This window comes from Nelusetta ayraudi, unplaced genomic scaffold (assembly GCF_046127955.1).
Source record: "Nelusetta ayraudi isolate G7.1 ecotype Tasmania unplaced genomic scaffold, CSIRO-AGI_Nayr_v1 ptg000169l, whole genome shotgun sequence".
Classification (NCBI taxonomy): domain Eukaryota; kingdom Metazoa; phylum Chordata; class Actinopteri; order Tetraodontiformes; family Monacanthidae; genus Nelusetta; species Nelusetta ayraudi.
This window is the reverse complement of record NW_027466219.1, coordinates 835,225-856,573: the sequence shown is the minus strand read 5'-3', so window position 1 is coordinate 856,573 and position 21,349 is coordinate 835,225. Positions and strand designations below refer to the sequence as shown.

Below are 21,349 nucleotides of genomic sequence, written 5' to 3'. Positions count from 1 at the left end.
ATTTGAATGCAAATATTACAGCTGAATAGAAAACATTGGCTTTCATTTTGCATCTTTCTAAAACTCTATGGATATACACATATAATTTCTTTCAAATTGTGGTTATTAAATGAGCTTTGGTGACAAACACATTATTGAACAGTGTTCAGCCAAAACCTTTAGGTGTGTACTGCAGCTTGTACTGGTTCAGCTCTGCGGCTGGGATCTTTCTCTGGCAGTCATGGTCTGCTGGTCCTTTGTTCTTTATCAGTGGTTAAATGTGCATGTGTGTGTGTACACACACACACACACACACACACACACACACACACGCACACGCACACGCACACGCACACGCGCACACGCACACGCACAGTCTTGTGCCAGACAAACGGCTGGGGTTTGTGCTAAGAGACTGAATCTGCAGACTGACAGACTCAACTGCGAGTCCATAAAACACACAAACTCAGAGAGTGCGTCGTGTGCTGACACACAGTAACAACGAGATGGGAAGGGGAAGTATAATTCAGCAGCGCGGACGTGTCCAGTCCTCACCTATTCTCTCTGTCTCACCCAGTCCCGCCCCCCTCGCACTCGCACACTTTGGAGTGAACGAGGCCGCTGAGTGACTGTGGGCCCTGAATGAAATCAGATTCAGCCAGTTGCTGCCACCAATAATCGGCAACAGCTTGAACAGAGGCAGCTTTCAACGTGCTTCCATTAGTGGCCCTGGCTGAGCTGCCCCCAAACAGGACATCGGTGCGGTAAAAGCCCCCCTGTTACCAGCCTGTCAGCCTGTTAAAGACAACCCCCGCCTTATGGGACCAATAAAGCTTGATTTAATTTGAGATGAGAGATGCGGCCTCCCAGGAGACCCTGGGTGCTGATAATCATCTCTCTTTCACTTATTAACCATCTCTGCCTCAGGCCAGTGAAATGCTGCAACTTGAAATTATTATTTGAATAATTTGATGCTGGTGGTATAAAAAATATGGTTCCTACACACTTAATTTTTAGTATCAACCAGCAAGAAAAAAATCATATAAAAAGAGTTTTGCATTTTTTTCAATAACAAAACAAAATAATTGACCGAAGCACAGACAAGCTCAGTATTTAAATCAAGTATTAGCTATTTACATTAAAAGAGGCTTTTGGTCTCTGAGCGACGATGACGAAAAATCAAATACAAGGAAAATAATTGGGGTAAAACTGCTGAGCCTCCCGCTGAGGCAGTATCAGCTCCATAATAATATCTTGAAAACAGTTAATTGTGTTTTTGTTGTACAAAAACGATCAGAAATCCATAAGTAAATAATAATTAGTTGCGTTTCATTTTGACCAGAGCACGGTAAAAAGATTGTATCTATAAGCAAATAAAGCTGACAGCTAAACCTCGTGTGAGACAGCTTATTTGTCCCAGTCACTATGGAAACACATGGCAGTAGCGGGACAGAGGATGAGGTCAGGTTGGCTCATACACTATAGACCTCCCCGGGGGGGACGGTGGTGATATTGGTGAGAGGAGCTGTGAGAGGGACTGATGTTCTCCTCTCGTCTCGTCTCGCCTGGCAGAGCAGACGCAGAGCAGACAACAACAACAACAACAACGACAACAACAGGAAGCGCTGAACGCAAACTCACGGCGATGCGAAGCAGGGTCCCCTTGACGGCCGCCCATCGATCCTGCCGGCGATCGATGACCAGGATGAACCCCACGTCGGTGGAGGACAAGCTGGGGAAACAAGAGGGAAATTGCGTCAACTTCCCTCAAACGCAGAAATATCTGAATATCTGAGGGAGGTTGGAATAGAGTCCTTAAAGAAGCAGGATAAAAACAAACATGTTTCAAATTGTTGACGGCAAAGCTGCAGTAGAAACGACTCCCAGCAGCTATTCACATCCTCAGACGGTGGCAGGTGCAACTGTGAAAGGGTTCCATCCATACCCTCATCCCCCACTCACATCGTCCCACAAAGGGAGGCACACACACCTATAGCTGCGGGGCACAGCAGCTCAGTCCACTCTGAGAGCCTCTCATGCACAGGTAGGTCCAGGTACAGAATAGAAATCCCTCATGTTCCAGCCTCAGTGTCCTCAGACGCTCCCCACACAAAGAGAAGCATCCTGGTGGAGCCCCGGAGTTAAAACCCCGGCACGCTGCTGTTTGAAGGAGGGGGGGTTTGGTTGGCTGGGGGGCGGCACGTGCCAAATGTTTGAGAGCATCCCAGCATCCAGCCCCTCCCCCACCTCAAAATGAATGCAGGCACCCCCCCATTGGTACGGACCAATCACAGCGAGGCTGCAGGGTGACAGGCGGCTCCGGCAGCCAGTGAGTAGATGGGATGAGACGGTTGGGGGAGGGGTGACGGTTTCATTCATTTGGAAAATGTGTGTTTATCCACATAGGGTTCAAACACTTCAGCCCATTTTTCTCCTCTATTCCATTTTAGCTAATCACGCGTCACCGCTAGCGTGGCTCTGATGACACAGACCTCTGACGGAGGAGGAGGAGGTGTAGAAGGTGAAGGTGGGCGGGAGCTTTGACGGCCTGTTTAACCATTTCACGGCAGCTGGGAAGATGAGGAAACATCACCTGAGGCTGAGACCAGACGACCAGGAGAGACGAAGCGAGACGAAGCTCGGGATGAACACACACTGGGGGCAAATTTAGCCTGTTTATTCATTGAGTTCTCTATGACGCGGTACCTCTCAGTAAGTCGATGGAACCTTTGAAGATGCCCTTGCTCATATTCATAAAGCGCTTCACCCCTCTTTAGATATTCATGGAATTGGTCAGTGGCATATTAAATTTGAGATGGATTAAAGAAGGGGGCATCTGCTTAACATATAACCAGTTTTCATGCACGTGTTGGAAAACTGAAAAAATATAAATTTGAAAGGAGCAAAGATGAGACCTAACCTAAAATAAATCTGCATGTTGATCAAGAATGGTTGTTATATTTTCACGTCCATGACATGTAAATAAGAAAAAGTGTTTCCATGACACTTTTGCAATATACTTCTTTATCAGTACGTCTGGAAAAACCACCTCATGGGAGCGTCAAAACCTTTTAGTGATAAGGTTTTGTTTAAGTGTTTCTATTACCAGTTTTTTATTGCGATATTTAGGTTTTGCGCAATTCTAGGGGTAATGGAAACACAGCCAATGACAACAAGAGTAACATGCACTGATGCTTTTGTGCCTACTTTCTCATTATTATTCACAGCAGTAATCAATCGCACTGTTTATTTTTAAATCGCAGCAACCGCTGAAGGTTTTCGAAGCTGCAGAACATTTGCCAGTACGGCGCCCCCTCAGGTGGCTCCAGCCATCTGCCGCTTCCCGAACGACTCTTTAAACCACGGACTGCTCTACGCAACTCGTCCCCTATCCATAATTCAGACTCTAACTTCTGCAATGACTGCACTTTCTATTTATACACTCTCGGTGAGAGCCGCCCAGCCTACCCAGGGGCAGGGTGAACCAACCTGAGGAAGAGCTGGAATAAAATTAAATCAAAACCTTGACAAGGTTTCACACTGACCGGCCCGAGGGGATAAAATGACGAGCACAAAGGGACAGGTGCTGTTTTTGTGGATGGATATCACTAGATTTCCTCTCCCCACTCGTGTCACATTAGGCACCCATGTATTCAAAGACTACCTGCATGAATGAATTGGCTATGACAATGATAAAAGAATCACCCTCCCCCACCTCTGCAGCCTTCATCCTAACCCAGAGCTGCTTTTACTGCCACCTACTGGCAGCATCCGAAGGACAAACAATGCGGCGGCATCATAAACATGCAGTATAATGAGAATGGGACACCCTCTTGGGATCGCGACGTTACCTGGGGACGCTGGTCAGGTAGGTCAGCACGTTGTGAAACTCCCTGTCTGTGATCTCTCCGAACGTGGGGAACTCTGGGAAGATGATGATGGGGCTGCCGTTGTCTCCTCTACCTCCTGGAGAACAGACAGTAAGCATCAGCGCGAATTAGGTTAACAAAACGGTTTTAGCGAAATCTCTTATTCTGGCAAGTGTGTAGGCGAGTTCAATGGGGAGCTTTGGAAAACAAAAATTAGAACAAGGCCAGAAAGCAGCGAGGATGAAGAGCCGCACAACCAATCTGATTGCAGAAACCTTTGTGATATATTTGTGTACAGGAGCAGATTAGGCCCCCCCCCACACACACACACACACACACACACACACACACACACACACACACACACACACACACACACACACACACACACACACACACACACACACACACACGCTCCCATGCATGCAGAGAGTGGAGCAGCTGCTCCGTCAGCACGTCTGTGCCCGGAATATCCGTGCTTTCTGCCTTTTCTGCTCCCGTCGCTATAGCAACACTAAATGCACTGTCATGATTTCAGCGTCTGCTCTGATCTTAGTCTGCAAGATGGTTCCCGACTCTGCTTGCATCCGCCGCAAGGTGGCCTCACACAGGGACAGTCTGCAGTTGACTGAGTGGTTAACAGAGGGCGGGACGGACGGATGGACAGACAGACAGACAGACAGACAGAGACTACAGGGATTAAAAAAAAAAGTTAAAATAGCAGATTCTCATTTTAAAGAGTGATGAAAAATCAAGCTTTGATCCCTAAACGCCCCCCCCCCCCCCCCCACACACACACACACACACAGTGACAGTAGCTGTAGCATAAACACATTGGCGAGGGAATAAAGGACAGCAGGCATTTCAGAAGGATTCTAATCTTCCTTTGCCCTCGCTGAGCGCCGTCGGCTCCGTTTGCTGGTTTCTTACGACACTTCACAAGAGGTACAACAACGTTTGGCCAGCAGAGGAAGTGGGTTTGACAGCAGCCGGACTGAAGACTCACCTGAGAGGAAGGCAAACTGCCTCTTGAGGTCAGGTGTGATGTCGGCAGCACAGAGGGGGCTGCTGTCCAGCTGCATGATCTCATCTGCACCAGAGACACACAAAGGGAACCGTTAGCAACTCTCAAGCTGCTGGACTGGAGCTCAACTCTTTCAGCTGAGTCATTTTAATGGCAACGATTAAATATTTGTCCATGATAACGACTGAAGCAGGTCAAACAAAAAAACAAAAAACAAAACGCACCAGATAAGGTGACCTCTAGTGGGAACTCCAGTTAGCGGCTCTGAGTCTTTGTTGTGCAATGTTACATGATGCTGGAATGTTGTGAAAACATGGAATTGCAGCATGTTTCCCTCTTGGTTCAAGGAGTGAGAAAAAGTGCAAGTCCAACAATCACAATGGTTCTATCACCAACTTCACAACTCTAATGTATTACTATTGCCTCTGCAATAGTATCTTACTAAATGTTAATAGAAGAAAATGAAAAATTCTTATATGCTACATTTTTTCACTGACTTATGGTTGCATGCAATATGTTTTAAATGCACCATGACTTGAATATAGTGCCAATAAAGGCTTCTTTTATTTAATTCCAACAGGTCACTGTGCCTGCCAGCCTGCCAGTATCTCACGCACTGCACTGGAAATAAAGAGCCTCCCTTAGACAAACAAGCAGCTCCCTCACTAATCCTTTTTAAAGAGACACTTGTTGACTTAAAAACTGTCCACAGTTCGATTTGAAAAACGATCCGAGCTAAAACAGATCAATGCAGGAGCGCTGGCAGGGTGCACTTCCTCCGCTGCGGGACTGTAACGTTATCCTGCAGGGGCTTAAAATGCACACAGTCGATTATTTTTTACGTGATAAAAGTCTGAGGAGGGGATAGAGTTCACCCCGATATCAGCTGAATCCCCGGCGCTACAGGTTTTCATTCTTCAAACGTCAAGTAAACGTGAACATCAGTCGGACAACACAAACAGTCATCTTACGGCGCTGCATCACCGATGTGAGCCGCAACTGCAAGGCTCTTCATTACCAGGCGGAGATGGTCCATCGAGGCGTGAGGTGAAGTTATTTTCAGCAGATACGCTTGGGGCATTTCTGTGCACTGGCACAAACAGCTCCTCCTGAGAAGATGACTCCACCGACTGACATTGAATCATCCTCCATCAAACAAGGGTTAAGAAAGACTGGCTCAAACTTTTTGGTTTTCTCAGAGCTCCGTCTTGAGGCTTCTGAATTCCGCACAAGAAAGTGCCCACAAAAGTGTTCAAAGCTAACGTTCTTAAATTATAATCCATAATAGAAAACTGTTGCACTGGCAAAGAGCACAAAGAATGAGAAACGCACATGTGGGAATGGAATGGAAAAACAGGGAGGCTTTGAAAAAAAGAACTTGACATTTAACGCATCATAGGGCGGGAACATTGTGAAGTGGCACTTTAGCGTTTTAGTTTTCAATATCAGTGATATGATTGTATATTCCGGTGCCAAGCCCGCACACTGCAAAGAGAATTTGAAATTGAAATTTGAAAGCAGATGCTATTAATTGCCGTCGAATCCTGACGAAAAAAAAAAACCCCAAAACATTTCAACCTTCACCAAATAGTGAAACTGTACGTGGCAGCCTACCAGACATGGGCCATGCCCACATGCATCACCACCTGGTCCGCTCTCATAGTTGACAGCGTGATGACGGATAATTCCTGCGCTGTCTGCTGCGTGCGACGCGGACTGTTGGGCGTCTCTGCAGCCACGTCCCCTTCCCTTTGACTCTTTCCCAGACTGCAGTTTACACAAACCAACCCGGCTCGCTGTTACCTTGTGTTTGTAGAGGAGGCCTATCGGGTGACTTGGCCCGAGGTGATATCCACTGCTTGTTTTCCTGCCTCTCTCTCTCTCTCTCTCTCTCTCTCTCTCTCTCTCTCTCTCTCTCTCTCTCTCTCTCTCTCTCTCTCTCTCTCTCTCTCTCTCTCTCTCTCTCTCTCTCTCTCTCTCTCTCTCTCTCTCTCTCTCTCTCTCTCTCTCACACACACACACTAAAAACAAACACTAAAACAAAGTGTTCAGGGGACTGGAGTCATTCAAGTGTGTCAGCTCGTCAGGGGCATTTTCAGCAGCTGAGACATTTTCACTCTGCTGCTGAAAGCTCATGTCATCTGCTGATTCCCACATCTTCCGAAACAAGCGGATAACCAACTGGTTTTTATCTTGGATTATGTTCAAGAACATTTCAAATTCTCAAATTTCAAATTTTAAATTACGTTTTCTCAGTCTGTTTACAGCCTCCAGGAAAAATACACAGAGTGAACTTCCTAAGAGAGGCAGCGGTGCCCATTGTGACGTCACAAAGGGATTCCAGGATATTTTAGCACACGCTTGATGTATGATGAACATATTCAATTTTTTGAATGTTTGATATTTTTCAATTGCCAATGTTAACATTTTTAAAATTTTCAACTTTCAGTTTTTAAATTTGAAATTCACTACAGAAGCGACACTTGATGCGACTTCACTGCAAAATGTTTAGCATCACTCATGATGTCACTATCAGAATGGTGCCCTCTTCAGGTAATCTTCAAAAACTGATCAGTAACATCGGCAACATTTTTTGGTAACTGGTGATTTTCTCTTTGTTTGCGTGTTGCTTCCTTTTCTTCTTCTCTTTCCAAACTTAACCCCATGCAAGGCTAATAAGTGTCCTCTCACGTCCAAAAGTCCTGATGAATGATGACGTGCGTTGTGCTTGTAACCCGGTAAAGCAGCGTGTCCACGCCGCTTGGCAGCCCGAGGGCACTCCGGCCACTGACAATAAAAAAAAAAAAAACGTTCCCGCCATCTGCAGAGCGCCGCTGACACAGGCGCCTCTGTCCGTTCCCACTGTCCGACCGGGCATCAGTCACTCTGCAGCCACGCCTCGCCCCCAGCAACTCCCACACGTATCACATCCTCAGTGGACCCCCACACCCGCCCAGCACAGCAGCGGTGGGTTCGGAAGCCCGGCTATAGTGTTACTGAAAAATCCCCAACTAGAAGAATTCAGTTTCTGTTACTTCAGGGCCAACCTTCCCCTTGTTTTCTCTTTGGGATTTTCACAGCGAAATGTCCTCAGCGTATCATACGAGCGTTAACAGACCCTGTAGCCATTCTAATGGGAGAGGATGAGACAGTTTCACATGTAACTGCAGTTGACACAGAACAGAGGAGTGAAACCACTCTTTAGTCACTTTTTGCTGATTCAGCACCAAGTATCAGTGATGACACAAGGATCTTACATAAGACAACAGTAAATAAGACAACCAGCCCTGTGGAAAACAGCTAATTTAGCCATTTGTTTACAACCTGCAAAACAGGTATTTTTTTTAATCTTGCATTTTTCCCATGTTCGGAAGAGGCACCCATGAGGTGCCTCTCTGTGACATCACAAAGGGTTGATTCCGAGAGCCAAACATTTTAACCCACACTTTCAGAAAAATTGGAGAAAGCTAAAGAAGTTACAGCAAGAAAAGTGGACTCTTCTAGCTTTGCGGCAGATTTAATGACATCCCTGAAACATAAGTTCCTAAGAGAACACAGATTATGTGAATTTTGCATTTGGCATCCCTGAGCGGAGGAGAAGTAGTGATAAACAATAGGCCGGTGAATTCTGCATACCATGGGACATGGTAAATAAAAAAAGATGACATTTTACTTGAAAAAAAGGATTTTAGGGGGACTATTTTACTAATAGATACCGAAACACTGGAGTAAATCAACTAATCAATTGTACAGCCTTAAAAAAAAAACACATCACGCTGTTTAATTATTCCCCACACGCATGCATGCACACACACCACCTGCTAGCTGAGTAGCTAATGTTCTTTGAAAGGCTTAACGATGTGGGAGGATTAGTGTCCACTCGCGCTCACGTTTGCGGGTGATGAGTCAAACGTTACTGGGTCAGATTCACACACACCTGGACCGCCTGCCACTACTGACACAGATTAAGCGGGTAGAGAGCAGAGAGCCTGAACCCAGGTTTCACCTGGATCACAGGAGCAAAACAAATCAGCCTGAAGTTAAACCAGCTTGCAATGAAGAAATTAGTCAACAGCTTTAGTCACTCCCTTTTTATCTCACAGAAAAAAGGAATCCCCCCCCCCCCCCCAGAATAATGATAATTTGGCAGTAGAAGTGTTTTACAAATCAGTGTCTTTGAGAGTCTATGGGGAAAGGTGCAAAGTTAGACGGGTGTCCAGAAGGGGATAAGGGGCTTACAGTCGTGGTCACGGAGGAGGAGGAGGAGCGTCAGAGACGGAGCACTAATAACCACTAAGCAGTGACAGGTGAGGCCATATTATTTTGAAGGGTGACCGGGTTCAGCAGAAGGTTAAAAAGGGGGGAAACCAATGTTGTTTGTTTTGGTGAACAGAAACAAGTATGCCTGAATTGTATACCCATACAAGAGTATTTTCAGTATGTTTATACAGTACATGACAAATGAACCAGCATTTGGATCAGTATGAACTACTCTTTGACTGTGTATTGGCACATCAACCAAATCAACTAAAAAGTGTCCTTTTTTTAAAAAAACAAAAAAAAAACAACAACAACAGGACACATAGCTTGAATTTATTGAAGGAATTTACAATGTTTTTCCTCATCTGTATAACAGGGATAAAAAAAAAAAATGTCCTCCAGCGTTCTCCTACAAGCATCGTGCTGCACTTGCAGCTGTACAATTTATTTAAAAAGCGACGTTTAGGTCTTTGAGACCTTTTCGGGTTTGCTATGAAAAACAAATGCAGGGTTTAATGATCGCACACAGCGATTTCCCGCTCATCACTGGATGAGCAGGTGTGAGACGTGGCACCGAGACACCAAAACGTCAGCAGAACCAAAAACTTAGGTAAATCTTTCATTTGCATAAGTACTTCTATACATCTAGATACCTCTTTCGAAGTTCGATCAAATTACAATAACACTCTGCACTGTTGTCCAAAGTTTCCCCAACCGATGGAGTTACCCTCATGAGTGTAGCATCAACAAGTGTTGAGGTTACAAACGTTACCCAAGCAGTAGTTTGCCATACACATATATGTCTGGAAGCCAATGGCCACCACTTTGAGCACCTCTATTTATAGAGGCCAAAGGAACTCTGTATTAATCTCGTGATATCAGATTAAATTTGGTATTAAAATATTTATGCAAGTTTTTTTTTCCTGATGTGTGCATACAATACTTTGGCTGACTCTGTCTATACGAAAGATTGATGCAAAAGCTGTGGCGAGGAACAACTTTGCGACGGATGGTCCGATGGCCCGGCGGCACCTTACCACACAGCCAGCGGCAGCGGCGGCAGAACCTGGAGTACCTCTCCGCCTCCTCCAGGGAGATCCGCACCGGAGCTCTGCTTTCCTCCAGCGGCCCCAGGCACACGTCCAGCTCAGCGCAGCCCCGCTCGGCCCACCTCTCCTCGGGTTCTCCTCTCTCTGCCCAGCCTAACACCGCCGCCTCCGTCTCACCTCCATCACCAGTCAACGCTGGATCTCCAGTTCCTGCTATCTCCCACTCTTCCTCCTCCGCTGTAATCAGCTCCGTTTCTATTAAAAAACCTCCGTCTAAGTCCACTTCCTCCTCTACCAAACCCGACTCGGCCGCCTCCTCTCCTCCCATGGTGCCGCGTCGCTCTGTTTCCCCTTCGCCGTCACTGCTCCCATGCAGCCCCGCAGGAAAAAAACCTTTTGGCCAAACGATTTCCCCTTCTGCTTCAGACTCCACCTTTCAGCGCACTTCCCCTTCTCAGGTGCGGGGCAGTGCAGGTGCCCTACAGCCTGCAGGACTTCCCATTGTAACCTCAGGTTACCCCCCCCACCCCTTCCCTGTAGACAAAAGCTACACTGTAGCCCTTTTCTGCTCCACCCTTTTGCTTCGCCCCATCTGAGGAACAACAGAACAGAAAAGCCTTTAACCTGCTAATGGTCCCACCTTTAAGGGCTGGAGTGGGGGGTCTTATCTGTGTGGAGCTGGTGGGAAACCGGTAGAAGGTGCACACGGTGTCGAGTTATGTCACGCAAGTCGCAGACTCCGAGACTGTTTGCCCGCCATTGATTTACCTACGCCAACAGCGGTCTGTCTGCTTCATCTCGGGACATGTGGGGCCCTAAAGTACAAAGCCTCCATTCTGAGCAGCGCAGCATCTGCCCTCACCCACCAGCACGTTTAAGCATTCACACAATCCAAGCCCCTGTTCTCGTTAAAATACTCCCAAAAAGAGCCCATTCTCGCACACTGACTGAGAGTTCTAACAGCAGGAGAAAGACTCTGTTTCTCAGCAGAGCATCTCCGCCTCAGCTGCTTACGTCGAAGGTTAAAACTCAGCCAACTGTCCGCGTTCAGACGCTACAGAAGTTTGGGTGTCTTAAAATGTTTGACCAAGTGATGTGAATGTGAATCTGTGTGTGTGCGTTGTGCATGGGAGCGGCATTTTAACACGTGTTTGCTCTCCAGCTGAGGGTTATCAGAGTCGTAAACCTTGAGAGGTAAACACCAGCGCTATTAGGTTGCAGAGGTGCGCAGTTCAAAGGGAACCAGAGGGTCAAACAGGGTCGGATTTAGAGTCACTGATTTATTTGGTTTTCGCACAGGACCAATGAGAAACACAAAAGCAGCTGCGCACACCGAATATCTTTTATCTATCGCAAACAGGTTGTGGACACAAGGAGTCGAGGCTGGTGCAAAGCTAATCCACTGCGATATGGGTTGTGAAATTGTATGCAATTATATGTTTGAGTAAGAAAATCTAAAAATCTTATGTAATACGATCTGAATACACGAGAGGAAAAGTCTCCTTGCTCTAGCAGATCAAGGCTACATTAGCCGCAGCTAGCACAAAGCCCCCTGAGTCTTCAAATGGGAGACTGGCAACTGAGTGGATCATGCATCAGTGGATTTTGACACAGTAGAAAAAAAAAGAAAAACTTCAAAAGAGAGGAAGTGAATCCTCCTCAACTTCCTTCCCTCGAACGAGTGCTAAATCTATTAGCACCTCATGACCTCAGATGATGACCTCGAACATCTTGCACACAAAGGAAACAGACCGGGGAAAAATACTCCTCGCACACAAACACTAACACAACCTGCATCCCTGGAGAGATGCTACGCGACTGTGTCCTCGCCAGGTGATGCACTGCCACAGAACTGGAGCTTACGCACGCATATTTGGACACAAAGTCAGCATTTTTCCAAAGATAGAAACACAGACGCGCCCAGAACAGACCAGAAATACCGTCCGTGCGTCTCCCCACTCACGTGTTTTGAGCGGAATCATGGCCATCCCGCTGTCCCATTGAGGAGAGCCCCTCCTGGAGGTCCTCGCCGTGCTCTGTCCCTGCCTGCCGTGCAGGGAAAGTCCTTTTCTAAGCAACGGCATGTGACCGGAGGTTTGAGAGAGAGAGAAAGAGAGAGAGAGACGCAGTTCTTTGGCGAGGACGACACCTTGAAAACTCAGCAGCTTAAATCAGCGACTTGCTTCCCGCTCGGGGCAGGATGCTGCATTTCTGCAGTGCAACGCATCAGCTCGGGATTCTGCTGCAGAGGGCTGTCAGCGCCGCAGCTGCAGAGATGCGACTGTGTGCTGCAAAACCAAAGTGGCTGTTTAAGCTGCACAGTCACGTACTCGCACTGACACAGAACTATTTAACACCCTAAGATACAAAAACAGCCCCAGTGGGGAGCAAAGGGAAGCCCACAGGAAATCTGTGTGCAAGGCTCTGGGCAGTCTGCCCTGCACGTCTGTGTCTCAGTGAGGACTTCCATTGGATTTCCATTCCTTTGAATAGGCCAACCCCTCAGTCTAAACCACTGTATACCTTAACAGTGGTTTAGCTGCTTGCCTCTAAAATTCTGGATTCTGGAAAAATATCCACAGCTTGAAGGAATGTGGAATAGTCGTCACAGTTAAAGCAGCTCTAGGTAACTCGAGCTTTCTACGAGTTTGCTACGACAATAACGTCGTAGCAAACGTTCAACACTTTTATTACTTCGTCTTTCGTCGAGGTTACTTATTGGGTTCCATTCCGTTATTTTACAATCTTATGTATTTGTAATAGTAGCATGTAAGACTGCCACTAAATAAACGTGTGACGTTGCCGTAAAGTGGTTCGTCCGGCTTGTCGGGTCACGTTTTTAAGTTACGCAGTGCAGTTACAGCTGGCACAAACCCCCCTCTCGCTGCCGAGGCGGCACCACTGATCCTATTAATCGGTTATGTACCGTTTTACTGAGTTTCCCGCTCATAATTTTTTGGTCGAAAAGTTACCTAGAGCTGCTTTAAATGTTAAGAAATACACTCAAACTTACATTGACTTACATATTTCTGCTGTGGATAGGCACTCAAACTCTCACCCCATCACACGCCTTAACCATGATATAGCTAACTTTAACTCTGACATGTCATGTCATCTCTAGAATGAAACCTGAATCCTGAAATTGAAAATGCAAGGTCTCGATTGGTTAAAAATGTTCAGACTGCCCACCAAAATCCGGATGGCTCTTTTATAGTCTGAACACTCACAAATCACATGAAATCCGATTTCTGCAAAATGGATTGAAACCACTTTTGGGAGGTAGTTTCAGATGCGTCTCAGTGTGAACAGCTCCAAACAGACGATCGGTTTTGACTGTCCGTGACGTCACTCTACGCAAAAGCCAATGCGCCAGACCAGAGAGCGACTTTCCAGGAGCGGCGCTGTAACGTAATAAAGCAGAAGAAGTAGAAAACAGCAGCACCTGGACAGAGGAGGAAACTCATTGCCTCATCAGTGTGTGGGGAAATAGCTCCATTCAAGCCAAGCTCCAGGGCATGCAAGTGCCGCAGTCACAATTATGTGACGTCACACACTACACACAATGTTGGATGACGCCTCCACTCCGGCGTCGTTGCTGCAGCAACCTGTCAGATGGGCCAATAATGTGGCCCAGTCTGAACAGAGCCAGATCCCATTTGGACACCTGCTAAAAACAGTGTGGACAGTCAGCCCCAAAAATCCGATTTGAGAAGGAATCTGATTTAAATCAGATTCGCCTGCAGTCTTAACTTAGGGTCCTCTCAAAGAAAAGAAAACAAAGAAAACACATGCACACACTAACGCATGTGCGCGTGCACACACACACACGCACACAGTACCTCCTGTATTTTGGCCTTACCGTCCCAGTCCCTCCAAGAGTTCTTGCGGCTGTTGGGCCCAAAGGAGAAGGTGGATCCGGAGATGTCCAGGTTCTGGATCAGATGGCTGAGCCGGTTCATGATCCGGTAGGACGCCTCCCCGCCCTCCCGCAGAAACTCATGCAGAGACATGAGCGCCGGCTGTCGGAGTCACACACTCGGACCTACTGTCAACCCAGCCGGCGAGGGGAGAGACAGAACCCTCAGTCCCTTTGATGCTGCTGCTGCTGCTGCTGCACGTTAGGACACAACTCCTAACCTCTAGGCACAAACATGGGCCTTGCTCCCCTGCACCTCCTGTGCGGAGATGTCTGCATCAGCTGCAAGCCCTTGGAGGTCCTCTGCAGAGCCGCATGGAGGGCGAGAGGCGACGGCAGAGTGGCAAAACATGAGCAAAAATAACCAATAAAATATAAAAAATATAAAGCAGCAGAGTTTGTGAGCAGGCCAAGTCTGTCCAAACTCAAAGTTGCAAGGCTTGTTGCAGGAGCAGCTCTGAGCGGTGCAGGTCTTCAAGGAGGAATGAGAGGGGAGGAAGGTGGAGAGGGTGCAGGTGGAGAAGGAGGGGGGAGCAGAGGGCAGCCGGTAGAGCATAAATCCCCTTCTGCTCCTCGGGCTAATTATATTCCTCCACTCCACAACTAATCTGCCTTTTATTCCCCCTCTTTTCTGTCCACACAGATTCCGTCCTCGCTTTCAGCCCTCAAAGCGGTGAAGACGGCCGGGGCATAAACAGTTCAGGGTGCGTCGCTGCTCAGGCGGCGAGGAAGACGATTCGAACCGGGCCCTGATTTTCAGGGAGTGTGTGGAGGAGCAGGGAGGGTGTGTATGTGTGTGAATTTGGTGAACTGGAAGACAAACTGCACGGTCACACATACTGATGAGGCAAACACCACCCGCGCTGAGCCTCCAGCTCTGTGTCTCTGACCCCCCCCAGCACCCCCACCACCTCCAGCACCCCCAGCCCTCGACTGTTAATCAGGTCTGATCCCTCCGTTTAATCATCACCCACCTCCTCGATGTTATTCCATCCACAGGCAGGCAGCCCTTCATGACTGTTTACACTTGTCATGGCTTATCCAACCTGGCGCCTGCCAGCATGCACACAAACAACAGAAGCCTCATGCACCCTTGCTAGCACTGCTGCCATTACAGATTATGTTATATTTGTATCATTAGCATATTATTTTCATTATTTTTATCATTATTACTTATTAGAATCAGGACATTAAAGGTCACATTGCATTATTTGTAATACGACTCTCCTGAGCTCTCCAGAAACGAAACAAACCTCCACGCTTCGAGTTGTTTTGCATGCTCTACTTTACGTGTGCTAGAAAAAATACAGTTCTGGTGATCTACCCACTGTGATGTCAGAAAGGGTACAGATGCCTAATTAGAAATCAAGGACCATCCTTTTATGACTCGATAGTGACTTTGCCTAATTTTGTTCACTGACAAGCTTGTGGAAGGTATAATAAAGCATCAGTTTTAGGAGGAAGCAAAAACTGTAGACGGCATCAAACAGAGGGCTAAATATGCTATTTGTGGGTGATTCATTTGGTCTTTGATGTCTGGAATGAAAAATAAAGATATGAAAATATATACAATATTGCACTTTTAATCGTCACCAAAAAGCTTGAATGCTTTATTATGCTAATGCTAACAATAGTGTGCAATGGCAAATAGAAACTGCAAATGATAAAAAAAAAAAAAATCTTCTGATCTGTCTGCTTAAACTGGGCAGTTTGGCTGCAAACAACAAGTTTAACAAGGATAATTTGAATAATAGTCAAGCCAGGATGAAAATGGGAACCATAAAGGATCTCGAAATACAACAATTATTAAATAAAAATTCATCTCTAGACCATAACACAACAGAGCTAATGCACCACGGACCAGACAAATAGTCATTCCAATTGGCTTAGAGTGAATGAATGTCCTCCCGCTGAAGCTCCGCATGTACTTCATCACCACAGGCAATACCGAGCAAACCCGTTTCCGCATTGTTGATACTGAGGAATAAATGTGCAGCAAATGTAAAGACAATATTTGAGAATACTAGAATAAGAATATGAATATTTGAGAGCATTTATGCACTGCTCTTCATTCTGTTATGTGAACTAGCTAGTTTGCCAGAAGACATGAGAAGCCTCTATGTAATGAGAGTTGGACTCTGCTGCCGCCTCTGTCTTCCTGCAACGGCGTCTCTCACTGACCAGAGCTGGAGAAAAGCGTCCTGCTGCATCCATCTGGCCACACACCTGCTCGGCACCCGGCTTACCTTCGTGAGCTAAGCGACTCTGACGTTTGCGCCATAACAGTCGATTCTTTGGGTTCATGGTATCACTGCGATGCCTTCACTGTCGTGGCATCCATCCAGAGCAGCAGTGTCTGACTGACTGAGATGAGGCGCCAATCTCGGAACGCAACACCTGACCGTCTCCCTCGCACACCCACGCACCACAGAAGGGTGTCAATAGGCGCCACAAATTCTCACTGCCGTCCTCCACCCTTGATGTTTGAGGAATAAATTGACACCATGAGCATCGGCAGATGCCTTCCTGCAGGAGAGGCTGAGACCCGCGACTCGGTGAACTGGATGTGTCCCTGCAAATCAGCTGGAAGTAGGTCAAGCTCCCAGTTAGAGTGCGCCTACGAGGCTGGATAGAAGATAGCTGCAAGTAACAATTATTATAGTAGCGGATAATAGCAGAAAATACAAGTACAGTTGTCTGTATACTTTTTGTTTGTGGATATTTGTGGTCAGCTGAGGGTCAAGGTCACTGACGGTGGGGATAATCCCCCAGACAACGATTAAGTGTTTCCAGGATGAGTGACAAAACCTTCAAATAAGCAAAATCCTAAACATTCACGGCCCCCAGATGATGCGTCCTGACGGGCTGGATGACTTTCTGACGTCTCCAAAACAGTCTTGTGTCTACTGTGTCTACTGGACTGGCCAGGAACAGGAACATTTCATCTTTTGCTTCCTTTGCTTGCCCCATGCCAAAACACAGAGTTCTGGAAATCATCCCTGTATGATGTCACAAAGGGCACTGACGTGTGACAGGTTATGGACATGTGTGAGCCACAACAAAGCATCAGTTTTAGCAGGAGGGTCAATTTTTACAGGGGGCTGTAAACAGAGGGCTAAATTTAGGACTGTAAGGAGGGTTTTTTTTAGACAGTTAACAGCACCTCTAAAGGTCTGGGAGGAAAAAATGAAGATCTTAAAATGGATAGAGCATGAAAGCACTTAACTGAAGGCAAACTGGGACACACAAATCATAATTACTCTTCTGTCTTATTGGCTCAACGATAAAAACTGAGAACATCCTGTATTTCGACTGAAGAGAGATTTACAGCTCCGCCCACCCACTGCTGACCAGACTGGTGAACTGTTCAGTGGATGTAGGCCGTACGAAACAAACAGTAACACACAGGGGAGTGTGAATAAAAAAAATGTTGTGATGTTTGCATGAGATCACCACAGCTAGAGATGAGACGCTGCTGACAAGTCGGCCTACCGGGGAAGGAAAGTGGAAAACTTCCCGTTTGTCTCACACGCACACGCCACTTCCTGAACTCTCCCGTCAGCCCAGACGACACTGAATCCTTTTTCATCCCCGGTTAACTTTGTTTCCGTGCTCCTCTCGTTCCCTCACTCTCCCTTCCTCTCAGCTGTCAGCTGCGATCAGCGTTAGCGTCTCCCCCCTGAGCCGATTACTGCTGTTGTCCTCCCGCTGAAGCACTGTCGCGCCTCATGAGCGCACAAGCAGAGTAGCTGCGAGTGCATGAAAACATCAGACATGTGCGACGTTTTCTCTTTATTCAAATATAGATTTTTGAGTTAGTGATGCCATTCTGAATCTTCTCTCCGATACGTAGGCTTGGAAACGGCTGTGACCCCCCTCCACCGCCCTCGCACAAGTCCACCCACTCACTACATCCAACATCTCCAGCAGGGGAATGCAGAGTCCAACACCAAGTGAAAAACTGCAGCTGGGCTGCCATGTTCGTTTAAAAATTCAAAGAGTGGAGCTAAATTTAAAGCACAAGCGTGTTTACATGCGAGTGTGTTCCTTCAGTGCACAGCGGCCTTCATTCTTGCGGCCTGTGAGCAGACAAAATGGAAAATATGACATGAAAACTGGACTGTTACATGACAGAATGAGCCCTGACCTCCGGTGAAACAACATGAACACACGACGGTGTCCTGTGCAAGGTTACCACAGCGGCTGAGTGGACACAGGGAGAATTCTATAAATGGATCAAGAGGCCAGACATGATATTGGTTTCATCAAGGTGAGTGAGGGTTGAGATCTGTGTTTCTGAACTGAATCTGTTCTCATGGCTACAAGACAAGCTTTTGAAAATGACAGAATCTGACACACAATCAGAGTCAGATGATTCCTGTGACACACTGAGCAGCGTCGCACGGAGCAAATAAAGCAGCGATCGATTTCTCTGAGGCCGAAACAGCAGCCAATAACAAACCTTATTGTGATTTTCCCTGCTCGCTGCCATGCCATAAACCCATGCCTGGCGCCCTGTAATCTCATCGCGCCGATTGCAGAGATGCTGAAAATGCAATTTGTCATATGTTCCGCGTTCGACGCGGACACACGCACGGCCCCTTCGGCAGTGTGCTGCGGTCACCCACCTATGCTCCGAGTGACCGTCCTCAGCCTCTCCAGCAGCTCGCCGAGGGCCATCTCCTCCGTCTTCATCCACAAGATCATCCTCCAGAGGGACAGCGGGAGACCAGCCGCCCAGCCCACGGACACTCTGGCGGGGAGAAGAGACAGCTTGCCTGCTGGTTGCTGGACGGCTTTGTCGGAGATGACAGCTGAGCAGGCTTGGGGTGGGAGGAGGGGAGGAGGGAGCGAAGGACAGCGGCGATGGCGAGCCCAGCTGAGCGGGAGAATAAATCAGCTGATGACTGGTTCCAAGCTGGATGCTGGAGGCTGGAGAGGAGACCTTGGGGGGAGATGCTCGGAAAGGATGCAGCGGATGCTGCACTGGCCGATGCAGGGAATGAGGATGAGGATGAGGATGATGATGAGGATGAGACGGCGGCGGCGGCGACAGGGGGGGGGGGAGTCGGCTGAGATGGAGAGCGACTCCTCTGCAGAGGGACGCGGAGCTCTGGAAGCGGAGGACGGAGGATGGAGGAGGATCAGGAGGAGGAGGAGGAGGAGCAGAGCGCCGCCTCATCTGCACGCATGATGCTGCGAACCTGTGCAGGACGTGGCTGTGTGGAGAGGGACGGGAGCAGTTAGAGTCGATCTCATAGCGACACCCAGTGGCCATCTAAGGAATAACAACTGCGTCACAACTGAAAGGAAAGTCACACCTGAAGTCACTAATGACACGGCTGGTCTTGCGCCATTGATAATGGTGCGTTAGCACGAGTTGAAAAACTAGCAAGAAAAATAGACATTTTTAGTGAATGGAGTTCACAATTAAAATCGTTTGATATAATTCAATTTAAAACTTTATTAATTAAAATATTTAAATTACAATTAGTTGGTTTTCAGTAAATTGTGTAGACGTCCCTTTAGCTGTACGATTGTCTCCTTTTACATTGACAAAACTAGGTAGCAACATTGTTTCAGCAAAGGTATTTTACAGCCATCTAAATAAAAGCACTTTCATTTTTGCCTTTTATTTTTAATTGAGCAGGAACGCTCATTGATATGTCATTATATACATAATGACGACCATTTGATTCATTTAAGATTTTCTTTTAGTTGCACCGCTGTGACAGGCAAGTTATTTAACGTAACAAAAGGCAGAGCAGGAAAATATAATCTGAGGTTTCCACGATAATGGGGAAACAAATCTGCATCAGATACAGAAACAGAATGTTGGAGATCTGAAGTGCCGGAATGAGACTTAATTTGATGTGAATTCCAAACAAACCTTGACAGGCGACTCCACCGTTTCCATTCTTTCTTTATTACAAGCCGAATGACAATACAGTGCTTTGACCTCATTTGCTACAGACAGGCTGGCAGAAAAGTCAAGGAGAACTTTTTTTTTTTTTGTTTATCTTTAAAATCTTTATAAAAAAATGAAGAATGAAACGAGGAGAGAAGATTCTCAAAAAACCTGTTCAGTAGTACAAACAAGTGTCTCACTGAATGTTATGATATGGAGCGTGCTGCCCGGAGCACACGAGTCGACTTTCCAGACCTTTGCCAAGCTCGGGGATGACGGGAGGAGCAGCCGCTGCTCTGCCGACAGACTTTCAGGGAAGCAGCGAGACATTCTGTAGAAGGCTGGTGCGAGAAACCCATTCGAGACCGAGGCTGCCACCTACTGGCAGTCCCATTCCTAGTCGAGTTATTTGGTCACTTTTTTTTTTTTTTTTTTTTTTAAGTTTGTCCGTTTTTTTGCCTCGTCCACTTACAGTATTATAAAAATAACTTGTGAGGAGGAGTGAACACTTGGAAACCTCAGAGGGCAGACAGTAGACCTTGCTTCGGGAGATGAAACGGTCGCTTGTAGAACAAAGTGCAGTGTGAATAGACCTATTGATAAAACTTCTAGTGAATCTTATCATGTACATGTTGCTCTCATTTTGGTTACAAACGTGAACGTACATTCTAACAGTTAAAATATAGTTTTTCTCTCTGGGATACAAAAGTAGCAAAAGAAATATTCTGGAAAGAAAACCCTAAAAAAAAAAAAAAAAGGAAAGAAACAACAACAACAAAAAACCCAAACAAATGACCGCGGAGGCTAATAAACTGTTTCTGAAGAACGGCTACAAGACTTCTCTGTTATATCCTTGAATAAAAATAGACCTTATCTTGTTGTGGTAGGATGTGACACGTGTCTAGATACAGTGTGGCAACAGCACAGTGAGCTGGGACGCAGCAAGCACCAAGGCTCTATCAGAAATCTACACGTTTTGGATGCTGGAAGTTTGCAAATCTGAACACTCGGACGACTGACAGTGGGAACAATACCGTCAGTCAAACCGCCAGAGTCCCTCCACAACATGGAAATAAAACAGACTGGGATGTGTACGAAAATAAACTATGCAAATGCAAACAAAAAAAAAAAAAACAATGCTGGAGAATCGGACATTCGACTTTCAGAGTCAGTCACTGTCGCTGCGCAGCGTGACAACAGAAAAGCTTTGGACAGAAAATGTGAAGAGACGCAGGTTCATCCACAGTGAGCTACAATCTTCAGCCGGAGGACACCAGGGACAAAATCAGTTGGAACATTCTCGTGGTTTGATTGTGACATCGCTGCTTCAAGTCTCCCTCCTAA

The 21,349-nt window shown here is 46.7% G+C and overlaps 1 protein-coding gene across 12 annotated transcripts in view; it reads right to left on the bottom strand.

Annotated features, from left to right (window-relative positions):
• The window catches only part of mcf2lb (mcf.2 cell line derived transforming sequence-like b), a 31,544-nt gene extending 12,256 nt beyond the window's left edge, over positions 1–19,288 (bottom strand). For 3 of the 12 annotated variants that reach the window (XM_076014576.1, XM_076014575.1, XM_076014577.1), the window contains exons 1-4: positions 10,170–10,586; positions 4,855–4,938; positions 3,831–3,945; positions 1,621–1,711 (exon numbers count right to left, since the gene is read on the bottom strand). In XM_076014576.1, coding sequence (XP_075870691.1) covers positions 1,621–1,711; positions 3,831–3,945; positions 4,855–4,938; positions 10,170–10,509 — 630 coding nt within the window. In that variant the 5' untranslated portion in view covers positions 10,510–10,586. Of the gene's footprint in view, positions 1–1,620; positions 1,712–1,969; positions 2,104–3,830; positions 3,946–4,854; positions 4,939–6,486; positions 6,667–10,169; positions 10,588–12,144; positions 12,405–14,040; positions 14,589–18,725 lie in introns of those variants that run through there. The other 9 variants (XM_076014573.1, XM_076014574.1, XM_076014583.1 and 6 more) reach the window with 8 other exon arrangements.
• Positions 19,289–21,349: the final 2,061 nt, after the last annotated feature.